Genomic DNA, 24,545 nt, shown 5'->3' with positions numbered 1-24,545 from the left:
GGTCCCGGGGATCGAACCCACTACCCGTTATAAAGACAGCATAAGCCATGGCAAAATGTGAAGAATTGCAGGAAATTAGCTTTAAAACTGTAAAATGTTCTCCGACCCATGGCAAAATGTGTAGAATTGCGGAATATTTGCTTTAGAACAGCTACAGTTTCTCTCTGGCCAAGAGGGCCTCTAAAACTGGGCCATTTGCCACACCCATTACCCCCCCCCCACACATGCTAACTTTGCCACCGCTGCTGAAAATAATACTAGGGGAAACACTGTGCTTAGTATATTAAAATCGAAAGCGTTTGAAACATTTTGTAAGTCCTTTTGCACAGTACCATGTCTATTTTGATGGTAATGTCCTTATCTGCTTTTCAGCCTAAAACACAGATTTCTTGCGAAACAGGTCAGTTATATCTGTAAGTACCCATTCCCTTACCATAGTGTGGCTGTATCTTGCACCGGATGTACCGTTTAGTATTAACTAGTTATTGAATCACTCTGAAATAATGGATTGTGGAAGTTTTTCCAAGATTTGTACATATTGTTTTGAGTATTGTAGATGTATCATTCTAAAGTACTTGCTATCAAGATCTGTTACACAATTTGGTTGAATACAAATGTAATGAATATTGAATGCTTTGGTGTGCCATTGTTGCCTCTTCCTGTCTGGTGGTGAAGGAGACAGTTCGGTGGAAACTGGACACATTTTTACCCCACTCATTTGGTAAGTAGGATTTCACATTGGCTATGATATACAGTGCCTTCAGAAAGTATTCATACCCCTAGACTTATTCCACATTTGGTTGTTACAGCCTAAATTCAAAATGGATTAAATATATATATTTTTTCTCACACTTCTAATAATAATATTAATAATATGCCATTTAGCAGACGCTTTTTTTCCAAAGCGACTTAGTCATGCGTGCATACATTTTATTTTATTTTTGTGTATGGGTGGTCCCAGGGATCGAACCCACTACCTTGGCGTTACAAGCGCCGTGCTCTACCAGCTGAGCTACAGAGGACCACCCCATAATGACAAAGTGAAAACATGTTTTTAGAAATGTTTGTACATTTATTGAAAATGAAATACAGATATCTCATAAGTATTCAACCCCTTGAGTCATATGTTAGCATCACCTTTGGAAGCGATTACAGCTGAGTGTCTTTCTGGGTATGTCTCTAAGAGCTTTGCACACCAGGATTGCATTTATATTTGCACATTCTTTAAAAAATGATTTTAGCTCTGTCAATTTGATGGTTGGTCATTGGACAGCCATTTTCAAGTCTTGCCATAGATTTTCAAACAGATCTAAGTCAAAACTGTAACTAGGCAATTCGGGACCATTCAATGTCGTCTTGTTAAGCAACTCCAGTGTATATTTGACCTTGTGTTTTAGGTTATTGTCCTACTGAAAGGTGAATTTGTGTCTCTTGGAAAGAAGACTGAACCAGGTTTTCCTTTTAGGTTTTTGTCTGTGCTTAGCTCTATTCTGTTTATTTTTGCAGTTTTGCTTTAGTGCCTTATTGCAAACAGGATGCAAGCTTTGGAATATGTTTTATGCTGTACAGGTTTCCTGTTCACTGTCATTTAGGTTAGTATTGTGGAGTAACTACAATGTTGTTGATCCATCCTCAGTTTTCTCCTATCACAGCCATTAAACTCTTTAAATGTTTTAAAGTCCCCATTGGCCTCATGGTGAAATCTGAGTGGTTTCCTTCCTCTCCGGCAACTGAGTTAGGAAGGATGCCTGTATCTTTGTAGTGACTGGGTGTATTGATACACCATCCAAAGTGTAATTAATAACTGTACCATGCTCAAAGGGATATTCAATGTCTGCTTTTTAGTTTATTTTTACCCATCTACCAATAGATACCCTTTGCGAGGCATTTGAAAACCTCCCAGGTCTTTGGCGACTGTGTTTTGAAATTCACTGCTCGACTGAGGGACCTTACAGATAATTGTATGTGTGGGGTACAGAGATGAGGTAGTCATTCAAAAATCATGTTAAACACAATTATTGCACACAGTGAGTACATGCATCTTATATTGTGACTTAAACACATTTTTACTCCTGAATTTATTTAGGCTTGCCATAAAGGGGTTGAATTATTTTTGACAAGACAATTCAGCTTTCCATTTTAATTAATTTGTGAAAATTTCAAACAATATCAATCCACTTTGACACAATCTCAATTTAGTAAATTTTTTATTCAGGCTGTAACACAAAATGAGGAGAAAGTCAAGGGGTGTGAATACTTTTGGAAGGCACTGTACATGGCAGTTGTAAAATAATGATTGACAAGTTCATTTGAAAACACTGCCAGACAATATTACACTAATGACAGTTTGAAGTTTTTTAAAGTTATGATCATTATGATTACAGATTATTAATAATGATGGGTTATAGTATTTGCCCTGTTAGATGTCGTCCTTTGAACGCGTGTCCAAAATTTTCTACGTAGGAAACACCTCGTCTTCCAACTTCCACAACAATGCTCAAAACTGTCTTGGATCTGCTGCTGTCACTAATACTTAAAACTGTTACTCCACAATACTCCATAAAGCTCTTACTAGGTTTAGCTTAACCATTATAATTGAATTCTCCCCCGTTTATAAATAATTGTCAACGTGCATACTATACCATCCTTTTAAAGGGATCATGAGCCTGTTTGCTCATCTAACTATACATTTCACATAAAGCAAATAGACGTGATGAATGTATTTCTACTCTTCTGGTAATTTCACAAGACAATGTAGGCAGTATCACAGTTGCTCTCCCCTTGCTGATGTGCATACATAAATGTATCCCAATGTAAAATGAATGCAAATTCCAAATGCTTTGTATCAAAACACAGTCACTGTATTATTAATAATAAATAATGTGTATACTGTACAATTTTTAGTATGTCTGTCTGTTTTTTCAAGCATATCTTGTTAAAACATTTTATACCAGGAACAGGACAGAGCTGAAGCATTTTTGTAAATTGACCACTAGATGGACTTGTTGGGTTGTGAACTTGACATTCTCAAAAAATAACTGTTTCCAATATCTCCCAGACATTACAGTAAATAGTTAGTCATTTGTGGTATGTTTTAACTTTTATAATAACTTTTTATAAACCTTAAACAACTTAAAGTAACTGTTGATGGTTGATACCTAAATATATTTTACATTTTCTCTTAGTAGCAGTATTTGGCTGAAATTGACTGATTTCTGCAGCTTTACAAATGGCTAAATACTCAGTATTTTATACTCTTAGTATAAGGTCAAAACACTTTGTCTGGTTTCAGTATTTTGCATTTGCAGAACCATCTCATCTTAACAATGAATACATATTTTGTAGTAATTACTAATGGTAGGCTTGGCTATTTGCTGTGACACTAGTGATGAGGAGAAATGTAGAAACATCTCTTCCTCTTTAGCGTTAAGGTTTGGGGTGGCGCATTTAGAAGTTCCTGTAACTAGTCATCACCATTTTGTTATCTGGCTGAGACCCTCCCCCAGTCAGTCAGTGAGTCACACTCAACAATTGTAGTTTACTACTCCACTTATGTCTCTGAGGCTCACTGCATGCTGCTAAGTGTGTGAAAGCGTCATCATATAAGAACAAGGGAAGTCCTGATGGATCTTCATCTGACAGGATTTTGGCTGCTGCTCATCCCACATACTGTGTTGGGTAAGTTGTGTTTCTGTCACTTTTGGTGTGGGGTTAGTTTATTGGGAACTGTGTTGGCCACAGGAGGCTGCTGAGGGGAGGATGGCTCATAATGGCTGGCGTGAATTGAATGGCATCAAACACATGGAAACATGGGTTTTATTTATTTGATCTCATTCCACTCTAGGCATTAACACGAGCCTGTCCTCCACAATTAAGGTGGCACCAACCTCCTGTGGTGTTGGCAAAAAAAAATCTGCCATTGCAAGTTTGGGATTATTTTATCATGGAGTATTTTAATGCCTATAAAAACAGCACTTGTTTAGTCTAACCAGAGCCCTGCAACTGTTTCATATCACTACATTGATCATTATGCAGATGCTTTCTTGACCAGGTTAGGAAGGTCCAAACCATGCTTCAGTACAGTGGGCTTCCCTTATGACCACCAACAAGCCATAAAAAACAACCAATGACACTAACGGGAAGCTAACGTTGTATTACCTTCTCTATATCTTGATTTCTAGTGTTCTGTGATATGGAATTCCTGGAGAGACCGCAGGGTGACTCTGTAGAGTTCCACTGTATCTCTGAGTTCAATGCCACCAAGCCCATTGGGCTCTACCTGAAACGCAAGTGGCTGCAGCCCAACCGAGAGGTCCTGTTCATGTATACTGCACAAAAGCCTGCTCTTTACCCTGACGTCAAACAGCGCATCCATGTCACCGGAGACCCGAGTACTCACCGGGTCAATGTGACCCTCAGCCAGCTGAAGGGAACAGACACGGACCTCTACTACTGTGAGTTTGTATTCCCCGACACCAGCGTCGATCAAAATATTCCAAGCAAGATGGAGTTATTTCTGTACGTCAACGATGCTGGTGAGTAAACTTTATGGATTCCTCCATTGATTTCCTATTTCCTTTTTTATGTTTCTTGATGCGAGTGGAGTTGATGACATCATGATATGTGTGTTAAACAGTCACAGTAGCCCGTGTGTTTTCCTGCTTTTTGGGAACAACTCCTGATGCCATAGCTGAGCCACACTGTTCATGTTATCATGCATTCTGCCACTACTTCCTCCTAAGAATAGCCCTGGCTCTAGCAACAGACTCTCCTCTCCCACGCCCTCATAGCCAGTCATACTAGTGTTTGTTTCCCATGTGGAGAAGATGCCCCAGACAACAAGATGGATGTAGGCCTGATAGAGACGTGCGCCGGGGGGTCAGCTGTCCTCCCCTGCCTCGCCCCCCATGGTTCCCCCTCGGCCATGGAGGGGGTATGCCTGAAGAGGCGGTGGAACCGGGATCCAGTGGAGGTGCTGTTCCACTCCAAGCGCCCCTCCTCCGCCTCGTTCCCCCCAGAAGAGAGGCTTCACCTGGCCACGGGGCTGGGCGGCCTGGCCTACAACCTCACCCTGCTAGAGATGCAGCCGGAAGAGAGCGCTTTTTACAGCTGTGAGCTGCTGCTCCCCGGCAGGCCCGACAACAGCGCCAGGCTAGGGAGACACGTGTACTTTGTGTCTGTGCAAGGTGGGTCTTATCATAGGGCTAGTGGATTCAACCCTAATAAAACACCTGATTTATCAAAGGGCTTGTGGATATAAACAAATAACACTTGATTTGTGAAGGCTTGTTCATTCGTTGAGCTTACACATCTCAAATGGACCACTTTATGTGCCTATGCTTTGTGTCTATGCACGGTTCTGACCTTCACGAAAAGTATATTTATCCACTTCCCCTCCCCACATCGGTCTCTATACTCACTTGGAAACTAAACAGATGCAGTAGGAAATTGGGTTTAGTGGTTTTGGTTTTAAAGGGATAGTTTGTGATTTTGGCAAGGAACCCGATCTACTTCCCCACAGTCAGATGAACTCGTGGATATTTTTATGTCTGCGTCCAGTATGAAGGAAGTTGGAAGTAGTTTCGCGAGCCAATGCTAACTAGCATTAGCGCAATGATTCAAACTGCACACAGACATAAAAACGGTATCCACAAGTTAATCTGACTCTGGGGAAGTAGATAAAGGGCTTCATCGCCAAAATCCCAAACTATCCCTTTAAACTGTAAATTCATGCCACTAAATGTCCAGGCCATCTTTGGAAGCTGTTTCCATGACGCTGTATTGTTTATTAGCTCTAGTAGCCAATCAAGTAACCCAGGTAACAATTATCAAACAGGCACGGTTCTGTTAGTAATTAATTTAATGTTCAACATACACAGTATATGAAGGGTTGTCAATTTATTTTAAATTCAATTAATTCAGGAAGCGAGTTGACGTTCTGTGTAAGGCTTTTAAGTGTGACACTGCATATTGGGCATTATTGTTGTTTCCCCAGGTGTTAGGTGTAGCTGTACTGGTTATGTTCCACTGCTCTATGGCCTTTCTGCTGCTGTGGGGCTGCTGCTCATCTTCCTCATGGCCCTGGGAGTGGCTCATTATGTGAGTAGGACTGTAACCTACTGACTATGGACAAAAGGATTGATGCACAGAATATTATTTAGATCAAATATATACATGGTAGCCACTCCAGTTTTCTGCTGCTTTCCTGAGGTCATAATTTAAAAAGCATTACAACCTCACATTTTGCAATAATTCATATTAAATTTTCTTGAATGGACAAACCATTCTTCCCTCTGTTTATAAAACCACACTGTAACCTTTTACAGCCACAACTGTAACCTCTATGGTTGAAGACTGGGGAGAGATGATGTTATGTTTTTAGATACTTCTTACTCATTTGGTAGCTACTGTAGTCCTCAAGTGAAAAACTGGCAGTACCATAACATTGATTTCTGACAGGTATGACTAAGTAACAGTGATTTGTCAAACACCTCACATTGAGGAAGGATGCCACTTTGAATAAAAAACATCTTACTATTCACAGAATTTCACACAGGAAAGATACTAGTTTCACTAGTTGTTTTCAGCTGCTGCCTTCTCTGATTGGCTTCTGTCCTCTGTCAGGGTAAGACCCAAGGCGACCGTGTCAAACTGCAGCCCCACCAGGCTTCCATCTACGAGGAGATGGTCGGGGTGCGGCCCCCCAACGGAATGGAAAAGTGGCCCCCTCTTACCACCTGAGGCCCCCCCTGCATCTGGAGGAAATGGATGCTTCCACCTATGACAACCCCCCTCTGAGGTCTCGACAGGAAAACCACTATGAGAGGCCCGAAGGGGCACCACTAGTATCTGAAACTGCTAAGGAGATGTGAGGAACGAGGTTGGCCCAATCTCACCAACACTGTGTTTGACTATTCATTTATAAACTGGAGTCTGGACTATAACTTACTCACACAACCTTAAATTTGGACAACAAACATCCACCTTAACCCACCTAACTTAGTGTGGTGTACTGTAAATGCTGTTGTGGAGTTTTAAACAAGGATATTTTGTATTTGATGTGAATGTTGTAGACAAGGCATGCTCACTGTAGCCCTGCTTTGCTTTTTTTTAAAGTGTAATACTTATCTTTATTAGTGTTGTGTAGTATTTTGACATGTTACATTTATCCATGCCCACTCCTCACTGTCATTATTGCCAATCATGGAGATTGGATCAATATTCCTGCTGGATCAGTGCTGGAAACAGACAAGAATCGTGGCAATACCAGGACTTACAAAATACCAATTTATACCTGGTGCTGACATGCGTCCTTTGTCCGGAGCTTGTCCACGTTCTGAGACAGGTGTAGACTATTAAATACACTGTGATTATATCACCTCAGGAGATAGTCAGGTACACATTGTCTGGATATCAAGTGTAGACAGATCTGGACAGTGAAAACATAGCGTCAAGTCATTTGCGTACCGGATGGGACCAGGAAGCAGTGGACAGTGCAATGGCTAACATTGAGCATTTTACAAATAAATTGCAATCAGTGGTACAGTCCACCGGATGTGTTTGCATGGTGTGCTGAACCACATCATAACTTAAGGCTTCAGTTGGATGCAAAAGCTGTTACAAGGTCCTTTAAGTTAAATTCTGAGAGAACTCCCTCTGACCTGAATAAAAGTGCAATATGGATGTAACTCCAGTTTACTGTTAAAAATAATCCTTTATAACAAGGGGTGCTTCAAGTGTAAAGTGGATTCCTCAGTGGTGCGTCTCAATAGTCTAGTGGCTTCCTTGTGTGGGTGAGTAGTCTAAAGTTGCGTCCTTATCCATATGCGTTTAGTGGCTTCCTTGTCTCTAGAGCTTCATTAATACAAATGTCCACATTAAAAATCAAACCCACAGTGAAGACTACACAAGAATTCGACAAGACGCTTTTTAACAGCCAAGAAAAATGTCAATTTATTAATATAGTCCGAAAGAAGCTCCATAACTCATGGAAACATGTTTTTTCCGGTGCATGTCATTAACAATCACATTCTATGAGGAGAAAAAAAGAACATTTAAAAGCCACAACTTTCTCAGTACAGACATTTCTCCTTAACGTTTTTAAAATAAAAAGGCAGAAGGCAGAGTACCTCCTCCCCCTTAAAAAAACCGGACAGCCTTAAAAGTCACAGGCTTTTTCTCAGTATAACCCACAGTGCTTTAGCAGAAGGATAAGCGCTCATTGGTTAAGGATTACACAGCATGGCGAAGCAATACAACGATTTGCCATAAATCTGATAATGATGAGGGGGAAGAAAATCTAACATAGCAAATTTGTAGCACAACAAAGACACGCCCCTACATCAAACCCTGAACCCCAGAGTACGAGTCGCGGGCCCCAAGAGAAAAGCAGGCCTGGACTCTCCCTCCCACTTGTGCATAGATCATGATCCTTTAAAAACCAGCTTTTGTTTTCCCCCCGCCACTTCAAATCTGTCTCCTGAAAACCATCTATTGGACATTAGAATATCTTAACTCATTGAATAACTGCCACAGGAAGAGACATAAAAGACAGGAGAGAGTAATGCACAATGCTGAACGTTACAAGATGGAACCTCAAAGAAAATATACAAGTAAAACATACAACTATCACTGCCTTTTGACAATCAAAACCATTGATCATTTTTGTTTAAATGTAAAGCAATTTCTACATAGATTTTTACATGTAAAGCACTCCACTTTTTGTATATCAAAGTTCATTTTCAGTCATTTATTTGGTAAATATGTAACCGCTACGGATTTTTAGAAGCAATGGTATTTCATATTATATTTAAATCCCTAACTTTCAGTGCTTGGAGATACGTTTCTCAAAGTTATTGTAATTTAAAACTTTCTCAAAAATTAAAATAAGAAATGGTGGAGTTGGAACTCTGGAAATCCTGGCCTTCCCGAGACAAGATCCACGTCTTTTGAGTGTGCAAGATAGTTAGCAAATTGCGGTGTCTTTTTACAAGACAAAATTCAAATCAATACATACATAGTCTGTCGACATAAAAAAAAAAAAGAAATACGACACAACACTGATCAATCCCAGAGTTCTGAAAGTAGCATAAATCTTCATTTTGCAAAGTGTTTTTTAATGTTCATCTGATGGAAGATGGAATTTGTCTTTTTCAACATTCCCAGTATAAATTCCTTTTTCCACAACTTCAGACAAATGAAATGTTTGTAAACGATGGGTGGCTTTGCAAAAAAAGAACAAAAAGATAGGCACCTCTGAAATGAGTCTTGTAACAAACTCACCTCCCCACATGATCCCTTTCCATTTCTCCATGAAGTTAACATAGGGATTACTAGTCCTACTATCTATGGCCACAATTCTTAGATTGTTTTATCGATTTTTGTATTTTTATGTATTTTATTTTTCATTAAATGTGAATGTAATCAGAAGAAAATGGTGCAATACTCAATGATAATCCTTGTTTTGGATTATTCCACAATAAAAGCCACTAAGGTAGATAAACATTTTACAGATAAAACAAAAACTTTTTTTCCATGAAGTCCTTGAGTAAACATTTACACATGAATGGTCACCCTCTCCCCTCAGTACTTAGTCTTGTTTGTCTACGATTAGCTGAGTGAGGAGTAGAAGACACTCAGTGCAACGTTAGAAGATAATGTCTATCAGAATATAGTTTGACAAAAATAAACTGAAAAGAACAGACAACAATGTCAATACACAACATACTGAATAAAACATGACAACAGTCCTCAGCCTGCCAAGCACACAGTCGTTTGCACACAAACTCATACATTTGACTTTCAAGCACACAACCAAAATTATTTTTGCACTTTTTTTTCTCTCCACTTTAAAATATGTTTGAATATATTTTTTAACTGATGACCTCAAAAAGCGTACAAGTAAGACAATTTTTTATTTTTTTTTAAATAATTTTTTTACAAAAGACTTCACATTACGTTATTGGCGCTCCTTAATTCAAGTATTTGTGTTTATATTTTTGTGTTGATATGTTTAATGATATTTTCTCTACTTGGAAAGTATGCATTTAAAAAACAGGTGATTTCAGGTTGGGTTGTTTAGACAAATTCACATACAGTACAAGTACTTCAAGGTACTTACTGTAATATGTTCATAAATCCAGAATGTGCATATCTAACTCCAGGTAGGAAAGACATTACTCATGTACTCATGATCCATCAAGTACCAGTTTAACCCCTAACCCCATTCTATTTCCTTTGTATCACTTATTTGCAGGGGGAATACATATTGCTCATCTTCAGTTTGTATTGAACCCAGACCTTTTAAAAGGAACAAAAGGTTTCAGAGGTTGAGATCCCAGGTGTCTATATGTTGATGTGCTACCACACACCGTACGTACATATCCGTATATATCTATCTATCTATAGTTAAGCTGTAGAGAGAGCGCACGGCGTGACCCTCAGTGCTGGTGCAGCAGGGGGACCCCGCCCCCACCACACTGAGCAGACGCTTGGAGGCCCCACCCGGCTAATGGTTCTCTCTGAGCTTGGATCAAGGCAGTTACAGAAACAGGCAATAGTGATTTTTGCTAGTGTGCTGCAGGACGCCGAACGGAGTCCCAAAAGGTAGCCTTATCCAATTTTAGTTTAGACTTTTTGTACCTTTTGAAATACGCCCCCTCTCGTTGCCTACCGCAGACGCAGTGAGGCGAGCGACCTGGGCTGATACAGTGGGCCCGAAGCCATCTGGGTCTGTGGAAATATACAGTTGTGGGCCGCTTTGAGCGGAAACACAAACAAATACGATAAATACAGCATCCACAAAAAGGCACCCCAGCTTGCACTCTGACTCCCTGGATGGTGGAAGTTACAGATTGTTGGACTGGAGACATTTCAGCTAGAAGTGCAGAGCTTTAGTTAACAAATTATAGATGTTTTATTTTATTACGTTTTTTTTCTTAAGATTTTTTGTCAAACTTCATATTAAAAATGACGTTAAAATGCAAGAATTTCATTTTTGGTTTAAAAAAAATATGTACCCGGGATTACCCATCACCAAACTGACTGTGCACCGTAGCATACTTGGATCCCCCAAACTCAGTGAAGATTTTTATCCTCGACAACGGGGCATTCCCCACAAAATGGCACCCTATGTCCCTATATAATGCACTACATAGTGAACAGGGTGCCATTTGAGACCCAGCCATATTATCTCAGTGGTTCAGGATGAGGTGTGTTGCCCCCACCCATCTGTTTGATCCCTCCTGACCCCCCCGCCTCCATCACAAAGGTTATCAAAGATCCTCCATCCTGGGAAGAGAAGAGCTCTTTATCCAGATAGTATAACATGGGCTATTTTTATATATCTATATATTTTTTTTTTTTATTGGCACATAGGATAACATTGGCATCTTACATGCAGAATGGGCCTCTACATTGTGACATTACAGTTGGGAAGGGAATTCATTACTATCCCATTCCCAAAAACGATGCTCCTGCCAATACAAGTTTAGTACTACTGCACAGCTTGCCATTAGTCAGTGAACTTGGCTCTCTTACACTACAGCAAAAGGACATGCATACAGAGAGAGCTGCGTCTTTTAATGTCGTCTCCTTCTACCCTGAGATCAAGCTGACAGGAGATCAGTCTTCTTCAGCACAGTAAAGTAAAGAGAGAGGCCTACTATACCTCTACTCCAGTGGTACTAACTCCCCATAGAGGGAGGGTGAACGTTTGGAATACGACAGTGTTGTGGTTTAAACCCAGCTATTAGGACCAGGAGCGGCCATGTTCTAAGTGCTGAAGGGTACATACAGCAGGAGGTTGTTGGGTCTAGCTCTGGGAATCAGTGCTCATTCCTTAGGGCAGGATTAAAGGGCCCGCAGCCTCTAGTCTTTTGCATAGAAACAGAACTGAGTCGCTGTTTATGTCTGGTCAAGGGGGGGCCATGGTCTAGGTTGGTTGGTTGCTTTGGAGGGGACTGGAGGAGGGTGTAGCGTAGCAGCTGTGTGAGGGGGCGAGAGGGGACAGCCCTGGTGGAGCCCAGGTGGAGCAGCTAGGGTCAGGGAGGACACACTCACCCATATGAGACACCCTATTGGTCTAACTTACACGTCTTGAGATACTACCTGGAAGTACTACAGAATACTGTCCAAAACAAAGCAATGATCAATCAATCAGTTAAGATACCAACTAATAATAATAGACAATCAATGACGGGCTGTAGTATTGATCCTCGTTTGCATTCAATACACAGGATGAACATACAGAGGCACCTCTGACCAAAGTGTTTCTGCATAAGAACAGTGAAAAGGGCTAGTTTCAAGCAGCCATCTTGAAAAGATCACTGCATGTAGACAAACCAATCAATCAAAAAATACATCATAAACATCAAAAAGGAGAAAAACAAAAACAAAATAAAATTCATCAAACACTGGCAAAATTCCAGAAATTTGACTGTCTCTTGACTTCCAGCTAAAGTGATCTTTGTGTGAAAGAAGATGAGGGGAAATGGAGAGGGTTGGTTGAGACAAGGTCAAGTGCTGCTGGCGCGGTCGTTAGCTAGCTAGCTCCGTGCTGATTGGCCAGTCTTGGAGGGAGCGTGGTTTCCTGCCAGGCTGAGGGGGTCCAATGGGAGAGCTTGTTGCCAGCCCAGGAGGAATTGCTGCAGTGGGGGTAGCCTTGCCTAGCGACCGTCGCCATGGGCACCACAGCAGAGAGGCACTCAGTGGACCGTGACCGTCCCCCTCCCCACTCCGACCGACCGTTGGCCGGAGACAAGTAACATTGCATGTCTAGCGTCTCCAGACAAGAAAAAGGCTAAACATTTTGGAGTAACAGTGATATTCACTTTGATATAGTTCAAAGAAAATGTATTTAGAAGAAGAAAAAAAAAAGACTTTTTTTTTGTCCGATAGAATTTGATTTCCTTTTTTTCTTCTTTTTTTTCTCTTCATCCTGCTACCATTTCAAAGTTCATACAAGTCCTTGGACCAAAGAGGAACAAACTTAAATGCCAGAAGTTATTTCCAAGTATAGATACAGTACCAAAAAAAAGAGCAAGAGTTCTTTTTTTGTCTTTTTTTTCAGTTTTCAAAGTTGCTGCTCCATTTTTCTGATTTATTGGATTGCAAGTTGAAGCGTTTAGCTCTCTTCATAAGTGCTATGATAAAACCCTTTGAAATAGACAAAACGTTACTTAGTCTATCTTTTACATTTATGTACAGTACCTAATACAAGGAACACTCGTAGTAGATCTACTGCATTAGGCCAAACCCCTCTTATTTGGTATTGTGCCAGATGCCCAGTGCCCCTCCAGTGAGTCCCCCATCTGGATTCAGTCTCTGTTCGGTGTGGCAACGCGGAGAGGAAGGGCTTTCTGATGGTGCTTTCCATGTACCCCAGCTCAATGTGTACGTATAAGGAGCTTCAGGGCTGCAGGGACAGTTTCTGAACGCACAGTTATAATAGTAACACCATCCTCGCTCCTCCTCTCCGCAAGAATTAACCCAACAGTCTTTCTTGGGGGGGTGGGAATCAAAAATATGAAACTGTAACATTTCTGTAGTTCTTAAGTTCTTAGCTTTGATCAACAACGACAACAAAAATCAACAACGAAAAACTTAAAGAAACCAGCTCCTGCTTTGACTTGAGTGTGGACGGAAGAAGGGTCTGTGGCGTATATATTGCACAATGTAACTGTCACGTCAAGGTGACGTGTTTTGTTGTTGTTGTTGTTTCCAGAAACTGTTGGACCACAATGGGGATGAGAGGGTCACCAACGGAATCGACTAATAACGTTAATAATTGACAAGAAGCACCTGTAAATCCTGTTAGGTGAGTATAGCTGAAGTTGTAGTTCTTCTGAGCAGTGGTAATCTGAACTCACAGACATGAATAATTAGGTTCCATCAGACACATAAAACACGCGCAGCTAGGTCGGTCGATGTGTAATAATCTCAGCTTATGTTGCGATAGATATTATAAAAATGCGCCTGGATATACAAAAAGAACAAAAACAGCAGTGTAAATCCCTTTAAGAACAAACGAACGACCAAAAAACGGAAAAGGTTTTAACTGATGATTGGTTGGGTCAGTGTTGACAGGCCTCATACTGTGATTTGGGGGTCATATTCATTAGTGCACAGGTGGCAAAATGTTTTGCAACGGCAAGCGAAAACAAGCGTTTCTTATAGGACAAAGTTCAGGTAGTCCCTCTCCGTTTCAGTCCGCTTGCTTCGGATTCGTTCCTCATGAATACGACCTTGGTTGATCACACTTGTTCTGTTCCATTCTCTGGCTCAGATGGGAACTGTGCAAGCTTTCAAACGCATAAAAAAAAAAATCTGTTTCAAAACAATGAAAAAGGCTTGATATTGAAGGAGGAGGACATGGGCCGCAGTAGAGCACTTAAGGCTAATATTAGTGCTTAAAAATTAAACAATATAATAAGTAAAAGGTATTTGAACCACATCATTGGCCACGGGCATGTTGGGAATGATAGTTTTTTGTATCAATTTGGAGTTTCAGGAGCAAAGGAAATATTCAAAATGGTAGCTTCTTCGATTGCTTCTCATTTAAAAACACTTCACACAGAATGTGCGATATTCATGGAAAACTTAAAAACACTTAATGGTTCTCTCTTCAATGAGTCTTTTCGGCATTTCATTTGTTTATCAATGTTTATCAAATACTAAAAACGAAATCCCCCTTTAAAAAGAAAACTAAACAGAAGAAGAAAAAAAACGTCAAAACCGAAGGGCGTAGGGGTCAGCAGTCTTGTGTCGTCGCCCCCAGCCTTCCGGTACACGATTCACAGTTCCGTTGATACTGATTATCGCCACATGATTTGCTTGGTTTTGCTCCTGTTCATTGTAATTTTTTTTGTGTATTTTTGTATTTATTATAATTTTTCCACTGTCTGTTCCAGCGGTGAAACATCCATCCTCATGGTTGGTTTGTTAGTTAGTGTGTTGTCCTACATGGACTCTCCACTCAGCAGGTCGCCTGGCAACAGCGTGTTGATGGGGTTGGGGCTCCCGATGACGCCGCGACTATCATCGCCACTAGGGGGCCCCCACAGGCTGGAGTACTGGGGCACGCCCCCCCACAGCAGGTCTCCGCCTCCACCCGTCTTGGCTCCTCCCCCAAGGCCGCCACCACCGCTGCTCCAGTGATGGCCAATAGCGTGCTGCTGCGAGCCTCCGCCCATGCGCGTCTGATTGGTGCCGGGGTTGGGCTGCCAGCTTGTGGTGGGCGGAAGCTGCTGCTGCTGCTGGCCTTGTGCAAAGTAGCGGTTCACCTCCTCCTCCCCGGCAAACTCCGCCAGGATGGTGGTGTTCCCCAGCACACACCTAGGAGCAGGAAAGGACTCAGTTATACATCACATACTTACAGATGTTACAGTATCAAAATGTATTTTCTTACACGTGGTGAAGTACAGTACAAGTATTTCCTAATAGGCGTTGATATTTTGTCAGTGAGATGTATATAGCCTAGAGGTTGAGACAATATTTTGTGTTTTGTTTTAGGTTAGATGGAAATAAATCACTACCCTGAACGGAATAGAGTATGGGTTAAAAGGAAAATCCACTCAAAAACTACATTTTGTTATTAGTCCACAGACCCAAAATGTTTTGCATGTCAGCAGTCAAGTTTTCTAGATATTGGACTTTCAAGAAGCAAAGTGTCACCGGGCCACATCATCATGAAGATGCAAAATCCAGAGTGGTTTTGAGTAGTTTTTCCCCTTCAAGTATGGGAGTCTTACATGTGCAGGGACTTCTGGGCCTTGGCAGCCTCCTCCTTGGAGCTGTAGCGCACCACAGCGTTTCCCTGGGTCAGGAAGAGGTGGAATGTGATGAGGGGGCCGTGCTGCATGCACAGCGTCCGCAGGGTGGAGCCGTCTATCTGGGGGGTGAGGTTCCTCAGGACCAGCCAGCTACTGGTCCTGTTGGAGCTGTCTGTGCTCCAGGTGGAGCCCTCTGAGAGAAACATGATCAGTCAACATTCAGTTCCACACAAAAAATAAATAAATCATTTTTGGTCAATAACTTGTCTTCTATTGATGAAAACACATTTGTATGTATGTAAATGTTAAATTGTCTATTGTTTTTGTCTATGCATGTTTATTGTATAAAAAAATAAAAAATAAAAACACATTTAAAACATGAGAACATTGTCTCATGTAAGCACTTTTACATCAGTGTTACCTTAAGGACTCGTGTCAAAATAAGGTCACACAGTTAAGGTTCTCTTTGAAGCCATGAAAACAATCCTTCAGTCTTATCTGGTAAACCACAAGACTTCAGTTAGACAAGGGCCTCTAACCACAGCGAGGTGTGTCTCACTCCACCTTACTACAGCGAGTGAGGAGGGGAGAGGAGCATAAACATAGTGGGGGAGCATCACACTACAGCGACCACACCTAGGAGAAGCTATGCTTCTTTAGGTCAATGTGTCAAAAACATCATTTTAGGGTAGGATGTTGACAAAGCACAAGGTAGTGTAGGCAGAAATCGAGGGTCAACTCAATGCTTTTCAATGAGCATCAAGTCATGAATTGACTTTTAATCAATCTCAAAACGACTAAGTCCAAACCCCTGATCATAGTGTTAGTTGATTTTCCTCTACTAGGTATATTACCAGGTTTTAGTCTTTACAGTCTTGTTACAGAGTAACTCCCCATGTCTATATTTCAGGCTGGGGAGTTGTACTGTGGCATCTCACCTGAGGTGTATGAACTGCTCCAGCCTTGGGCCAGGCCCAAGGAGTTTCCTCCCCAGGTGGAAGAGGGCTTGGTGGGGTTGGTGAGGCCCGGAGGTGGCCTGGAGGGGGCTGTGTTGTTGCGGGGCCCCTGGGGGACCTTCCACAGCTCGTGGGACAGAGAGGCCTGGGAGGGGTGGGAGATGGGCCCCGGGGACCAGGTGGACTTTATGTCAGATAGTTTACCTGAGAGAGAAGAGGGGAACATATGAGATACTGTTGTAAAGATGGAGACCCTCTATGGAAGCCTATGTTCTATGAGAGATTGAGAAAATTTATGTAGGCCTATAATCTGTTATTAGAAAGATTTTCTTTGAAATCTAACTAACTTTGGGCAGATGCAAAGTTTTAAAATGAAGCCCCATATTAACACTTGTTCATCAACAATAAACCTCAATCTTGACTTCATCGGTTTATAGAAGTCATATTGGAGACTGCATTGGAGACTCTACAGGAAACATGAATGTAAAAACAGACATTTAAAAAGGGGACATTTTTCAAGACTTCATAGCAATTCTAAGTGGGTTGCTTAACTGCAACAACAATTTCACGTCAACACATGCTTATGAATACGGGTCTAGGGCCACAACATTCAAAGCATTTCTTGATTCAAACACTCAAACTTTTCATTCCATGAGGAGTACAATGCAATCACATTGTGGAGCACTTGATACACCAGCACTGGGTAGTTGGGTAGTAGGATTTAATTAGGCAAAGGAAGGACCTATCTACCGTAACACTCATATCAACAAACACAGACCACACACACAAACAATAGGATAGAGGTGTGTTGCTATGGTGGTAATTAGGGGAAAGGGGATCAAGCATGGTGGTCAAGGGGTCAGCAATTCCACATAGGGGCTGGGGGGGGGCTGTACTCTGTACCTGCACTCTCCTCATCCGGGGAGGACAGACTGAAAGAGCTAGTGTAGCAGCCACTGACTGGCCAGTCGCTGGAGGGGGGCAGAGCACCGTTCTGAGGTGGTGAAGGAGGGGAAGAGCCTAGCCGTGGGGCCCATTGTTATGGACAGAGGGGGTGGTGGGGAAAGAAACATGTACAACTTGATTTAAAGAAACTGTATCAATTCAATAGGGCCTGTGCTACTGGATGGCACGGCCACAACAAGTGAGGTAGTACTGTAACCCCTTCAGTGCCATGGAAAGGAATAGGATTAGCTAAAAGTTGTCAATACAGTGAAATGTCAATACAGTAATACAAGTCAAAACCTGTTTGAGCATCAACAGCAGAGACCTGCCCTGTTAATGAATGTATACAGTCTATTTGACGATCTGTGCATCCTAACAAAGGCAAGTAACTCCAGACCCTGTCTCCCTGATAGACCCCTTCCTCACCTCCACTGCGGTCCCGGAGCAGGTAGCGGTTGACGTCCTGGATGTTGGTGTTGATGGTGGGGCCGCTGGGAACACTTCCTGGGGTCATGTTGGGGTCGTTCTCAGGGTCAATGTTCTGCAGGCCCTTCCAGGGCACGCCTGGACAGAACTCTGAGGAGACAACATGGAGGACAATACAGTCAGTACATTGGTTATTTAACCTTTAAACTCACATGATGTTGTGGGGATCAATTTAAATACGTGTTTTCCTTTCTAAATATTTTCTCTCAAATTATCAAAATAGTTTTGAAGAGTTTTAAATCTGTATGTTTCTCTTTTCTTTATCCTCTCTTTCGTTAAAGTGTGTCATGATCTTGTGTGAAATAAAGTTTGATCTGATTGAAAGGGATTTAGAAGTGTCAGTCTTCACTACCAACCTGGGGGCCAGTTGATATTGGTGCCGTTGGTGATCTGGTCCTTGGGGCTCTTACCCGGTCCCTGGCCCCAGCTGTCAGGGGGAACCAGGGGGGAGGTGGGGGACTCAGACCCACCCATCATATTGTAGGGGCTGTAGGAGTCATCCATGTGGGGGGGCTTTCCAGGGGGACCCAGGTTAGAGGCAGCAGAAATGGCACCTAGGACAAGAAATGAATTAATCAATGTTTTTTTTACATTTAAAATACATGTATAGATGTCTCAGCTGTTGGAGTACAAAAATACATTTAAAAAAAATCATAGAAGCTTAAAAACACGACAAAGTAAGAGTGGTTGTCAGTGTTGCTCTTAGTGGAGTATGGAGAGTAAGGAACACTGGGTCTCAAGGATCCATCCAGATGAATACCAACGTGAGACATAATTTGAGAAATAGATAGTTATTTTAAATGTCAGACACTAAAGAGAAACAAACAATTGATTTCACACTGAATACCTCCAGTCGAGATTTCCTGTTTCATCATTGAGACATGTGGAAACATACAAAAGCCTTCCGAGTAATGACACCGCTTGTTTACCGGTACACGTTGTTTACTATAAAAAAGGGCAGAACAGCAGCTTGTTGCTCGCTCCACAGTGGGAGAGGTTAGGGGAGGTGGTGTTTGTGGCTCACACGTTTTAGTTCCAGCGTTAACGTCTCTGTTGTGAATGCAAAACAGTGTGAAAGAAACCCAGAGAATGTCTGTTTGTTTGTGAGAGAGTTAGTGTGAGAGAGTTAGTGTGAAATACGTTAAATCAAATGTTATTTGTCACACTGTCATTGAACTCGAGTCAACTGAAAGTAACTATTTCTTACAAGAAAACAACTAAGTGAGCAGCAAACCCAATTTCATTATCGAGATGACTAATAGATTGATTTCCTGTTTGACAGCGTGTATATGTATATTTATTGCCCCCGAGGGAAAAAACAGTTGTATTGAATATGACTTTGTCATACAGTTCCTTGTGTTCCTCCTACCGTGCTTATTGAGGTTGGCCTCCATGTGAGAGGAGTTTCCAGAGAGGCTGTCCATGGAGTTGGGGTGGGTCCACTGGGACAGGCGGGACTGGGGCTGGGGAGGCTCCTTCATGGACAGGCCCCCCACCTCCATGCAGTTTACATTCATGTTTGGATTGAGTCCAGCTAAAAGAGAAAAAATCATAAACATTGAATACACAGCTCAACACAAACCCGAGAGATAAAGTAGGACATTGCAGGAACTTATATTGACGTATATAAGACTTACTAGTTATACAAACAGCTTGTTTGTGAGAGATGTAAAGAGAGCGTTGGGGCTGAAGGAGTGCGTGTGTGAGTGTAGATCTGTGTGCTAGACTCACAGAGGGGGTAGTGGCTGTAGGAGTTGGGAGAAGACTGCGGCTCTTTGGTGTGCAGGTCGGAGAGGCCCGGAGCCTGGGGGTGGCCTGGGAACGAGTCCAGGGCTGATTTGCCTTGGCCAGGGTGCAGGCCGGAGGAGGAGTGGGAGCCGGGGGGCTGCTGCTTCATCAGCAGGGCCTGGTACAGCTGACGCTGGTGCTGTTGGATCTGTTGCTGCATGTTATTGATTGTACGTGCAACCTGGAGGGGAAGGGGGAGAGGAAGAGAGAGAGAGAGAGAGAGAGAGAGAGACCGAGAGAGAGAGAGAGAGAGAGAGAGGGCATAAGGTTACAATGACCAAGTCCAACAGACCGTGGCATGACTCCTACAATCAGCACCTCATCAACAGTCAAGTCACTTATCTGGTGGGAAAAGACTGCCTTTATTGCAGCGGTTCCCAAACTAGGGGTCTATGAAAATGGGGTCGGCTTTGTCTCTCAAAATCATTGTAAATGTGGTTAACCACATAAATCTAAATGAAAATTATTCAAATCTAAAAGTACAAATTCAACCAGAGAGCGCCCTTAGGTCGTTGGAAAAGTCTGCACTTGACCGTTGCACTTGAATCATTGCCACGTGAATGGCTGAAACCACACACTATTGTAGAGACTGATATTACCGACCGCAATTGATATGGTGAAAACAATGTGTGGGGAGCCAGAGGCACAGAAAATCACATCAATACCTTTGTCCGATAACACTCGGAAACTAAGAATTGATGCTATAGCTAGCAATCAAGAGGAAACGGACTGAACGACTCAAACTCCCCACCTTATGCTCTCCAAATGGATGATAGCTGTGAGGGCAGAGATGCCCACGCATTGACTTTAGTTCCCTACATGTCGGGGGATGCTATTCAGGAGGACATAATGTTCTGTCTCATGATTCCCGAGCATGAAACAGCACAGGTGATGTTCAGTGCGCTGCGTGGTTATATTGACGAAAAATTGATTCTACTCTAATTATGAATGTGTCTCCCTCTGCCATATGGATGCATTGTATGATACACCCACTGAGCTATAATGGATACACAGACAGCAACTGGTGGAAAAAGAGCTGAGCGCAGAACTCAGCGATATGCAGCAGGTAACTTCGATTGTAAACTACATCGCGCAAAACTATGTGGAGATATGGGATCAGAGCATGACAATGTTCCATTTCACACCAAGGCTTGGTGGTTATCGAGGGGGGTGTTGGAAAGATTTTTTTGAATTGAGAGGAATTGTCATTCGCAATGGATGTAAAAAACAGACTGTTGACTTTCTGTGTAATTACTTCTTTTTTTTGTCTCCTTGCCTATGTAACAGACATATTTGGGAAACTGAACGACCTGAACGCAAGCATGCAGGGCAAATACAAAAAAAATCTACAGATGAGTGACCGAATCAGCGAAATCCTTTTGGGATCCTGGCTCAGGTGACATGTCGGTAAGTGAAATCGAACAGCTGATCGAGCTGATGTGACCAAATGTTGCAGACATCGCATTCACGGGTCACTATGGAGGAGTTTTGGTTCCTGGCTCAAAGGGAATACTGTGCCGTCTCCCTCCGAGCATTAAAACCCATAGTAGGACCATTCAGTGCTCTCGTCTGCATTAAAAACAAATATCAATCCAGGTTGGATGTGACAGGAGAGATGAGGTGCGCACTGTCGACCATGGCCCCATGACTTTGAGAAGCTCAGACGCGACATGCATCAAGCACACCCATCTCATTAGTGGTGGTGAGATATCAATTATGTCAAACTAATTTGCAACAGACTCTCATAGCCCCACATTAAAAGTATATGATGCCGAGTTGAGAATACAATCAGAAAAACTGTTAGAATGTTTTGCAATTAACTGCCATAGCCCCAATTAAAAAAGTTAACATTGGCTGTTAAATCACATGGTTGGAGTCGTGAGAATGTTCAGATATCAAAATTGGGTGGTGTGCCAAAAGCGTTTGGGAAACCCTGCTTTAGTGACTTATCGCAGATTATTTTACAGAAGTTCCCAATTTGCAAGAAAAGAGGATCCAACCACACAAACAGCCAGCTTCTGTAACCACTTCTCCATCCATTCTGGAGAAATAGCACGTTTGAGCAACTGGAGATGCTTTTGACAAACACATTTCTCTTGACTCACACGCAGCTTTCAGTAAGCATATTCAGTCTATTTCAACACTCATAATAAACAATACAAATTATAGCACATCATATCTATAGTATGATTATAAATTTTTTTATCGTCATTTTTAAATTTGTAAACTGATTATTTTAATTTTCGCATATTTTGTAGCTTAGACCCTATTTGAAATCATCTGAGGTGTTTGAGACACAGCATGCTCTTGAATACAGGGTGGATGTTCTAAAATGGGAATACATTTTACATTGCACGTTCAAATGGTAGCACAAAGATGGTTGGAGGTCCACACATCAGATAATGTTGACTTGAATGGGAATATCAGTTTTATATTATACTGTATGTCTTCCATAGGAAACCTATTGAAATAATATAAATAATATAATAGACATTTATGTTGACATTCGATGGTGGACCGGCGGCCATCTTTGTCGTAGTAATTGGAAGTAAACATTTCAAGTCAAATGTCAATGATGTACCAGCTAATTATGACCAGTTTGAAGGGATATGTCCATTCTATTTCTATGATTGAAATGACACCCATCCAGTATTCAAGAGCATGCTGTGTCTCAACCAATGGCAGGCACAACAAAAACCTCATATGATGTCATATAGGGTCTAAATTACAAAATATGCAGTTTTTAGATAATTGACATTAAAGGATATTATTTTTTTGTATAAAAAAACATTTATTTCTTGAAATTATAAAATAGTTTGTAAGCTTTTAAATCATATCAAACTCAACCGTTTATCTTTTCCAGTGATGAAGACATGGATGTAGGTAAGGCAAAATGGGTAAACTTTGAGCACCTCCATCTTCTCACTTTCTGACCAATTCTACCATGGGCAAATACAGTTGAAGTCGGAAGTTTACATACACTTTAGCCAAATACATTTAAACTCAGTTTTTCACAATTCCTGACATTTAATCCTAGTAACAATTCCCTGTCTTAGGTCAGTTAGTCACCACTTTATTTTAAGAATGTGAAATGTCAGAATAATAGTAGAGAGAACGATTTATTTCAGCTTTTATTTCTTTCATCACATTCCCAGTGGGTCAGAAGTTTACATACACTCAATCAGTATTTGGTAGCATTGCCTTTAAATTGTTTAGCTTGGGTCAAACGTTTCGGGTAGCCTTCCACAAGCTTCCCACAATAAGTTGGGTGAATTTTGGCCCATTCCTCCTGACAGAGCTGGTGTAACTGAGTCAGGTTTCTAGGCCTCCTTGCTCGCACACGCTTTTTCAGTTCTGCCCACACATTTTCTATAGGATTGAGGTCAGGGCTTTGTGATGGCCACTCCAATACATTGACTTTGTTGTCCTTAAGCCATTTTTCCACAACTTTGGAAGTATGGTTGGGGTCATTGTCCATTTGGAAGACACATTTGCGACCAAGCTTTAACTTCCTGACTGATGTCTTGAGATGTTGCTTCAATATATCCACATAATTTTCCTTCCTCATGATGCCATCTATTTTGTGAAGTGCACCAGTCCCTCCTGAAGCAAAGCACCCCCACAGCATGATGCTGCCACCCAAGTGCTTCACGGTTGGGATGGTGTTCTTTGGCTTGCAAGCTCACCCTTTTTACTCCAAAAATAACGATGGTCATTATGGCCAAACAGTTCTATTTTTGTTTCATCAGACCAGAGGACATTTCTCCCAAAAGTACGATCTTTGTCCCCATGTGCAGTTGCAAACCGTAGTCTGGCTTTTTTATGGCAGTTTTGGAGCAGTGGCTTCTTCCTTGCTGAGCGGCCTTTCAGGTTATGTCGATTTAAGACTCGTTTTACTGTGGATATAGATACTTTTGTACCTGTTTCCTCCAGCATCTTCACAAGGTCCTTTGCTGTTGTTCTGGGATTGATTTGCACTTTTCGCACCAAAGTACGTTCATCTCTAGGAGACTGAACGCGTCTCCTTCCTGAGCGGTATGATGGCTGCATGGTCCCATACTTGCGTACTATTGTTTGTACAGATGAACGTGGTACCTTCAGGCGTTTGGAAATTGTGGAGGTCTACAATTTTTTTTCTGAGGTCTTGGCTGATTTCTTTTGATTTTCCCATGATGTAAAGCAAAGGCACTGAGTTTGAAGGTAGGCCTTGAAATACATCCACAGGTACACCTCCAATTTATGTCAATTAGCCTATCAGAAGCTTCTAAAGCCATAACATCATTTTCTACAATTTTCCAAGCTGTTTAAAGTCTCAGTCAATTTAGTGTATGTAAACGTCTGATCCACTGGAATTGTGATACAGTGAATTATAAGTGAAATAATCTGTCTAAACAATTGTTGGAAAAATGACTTGTGTCATGCACAAAGTAGATGTCCTAACCTACTTCCCAAAACGATAGTTTGTTAACAAGAAATTTGTGGCGTGGTTGAAAAACGAGTTTTAATGACTCCAACCTAAGTGTATGTAAACTTCCGACTTCAACTGTACGTATGGAAAGTTTCATTCAAAATCAAAAGGGGTGGGGTCAAAAAGTGATTG

General features: G+C 41.7%; 2 protein-coding genes across 5 annotated transcripts; one reads left to right on the top strand and one right to left on the bottom strand.

Annotated features, from left to right (window-relative positions):
- The first annotated feature begins 57 nt into the window (after nt 1-57).
- Nucleotides 58-7,127, top strand: LOC121560736. Of its 4 annotated transcripts, XM_041873653.2 has the most exons (7): nt 58-413; nt 676-721; nt 2,464-3,678; nt 4,182-4,535; nt 4,824-5,186; nt 5,996-6,099; nt 6,625-7,127. In XM_041873653.2, exons 3-7 carry the CDS (start codon nt 3,624-3,626, stop codon nt 6,739-6,741), a joined length of 993 nt encoding a protein of 330 aa, XP_041729587.2. In that variant the 5' UTR covers nt 58-413; nt 676-721; nt 2,464-3,623; the 3' UTR covers nt 6,742-7,127. The 4 variants fall into 4 exon arrangements, with proteins under 4 accessions (XP_041729587.2, XP_041729588.2, XP_041729585.2 ...); XM_041873654.2 differs by having other exon boundaries at nt 58-721; nt 4,827-5,186; XM_041873651.2 differs by having other exon boundaries at nt 58-721.
- Nucleotides 7,128-7,926: 799 nt separating this feature from the next.
- On the bottom strand, nt 7,927-20,126 carry LOC123485513 (trinucleotide repeat-containing gene 6C protein-like; the record flags this gene model as incomplete). The annotated part of the gene is given in 8 exon segments (XM_045216470.1): nt 7,927-15,333; nt 15,750-15,963; nt 16,709-16,930; nt 17,630-17,746; nt 18,098-18,247; nt 18,514-18,711; nt 19,527-19,691; nt 19,889-20,126. Coding segments are annotated over 8 exon segments (1,680 nt in total), but the record flags the coding sequence as incomplete, so codon positions are not given.
- Nucleotides 20,127-24,545: the final 4,419 nt, after the last annotated feature.

Source organism: Coregonus clupeaformis, unplaced genomic scaffold, assembly GCF_020615455.1.
Source record: "Coregonus clupeaformis isolate EN_2021a unplaced genomic scaffold, ASM2061545v1 scaf0715, whole genome shotgun sequence".
Lineage (NCBI taxonomy): Eukaryota > Metazoa > Chordata > Actinopteri > Salmoniformes > Salmonidae > Coregonus > Coregonus clupeaformis.
This window is presented reverse-complemented; position numbering and strand designations above follow the sequence as displayed.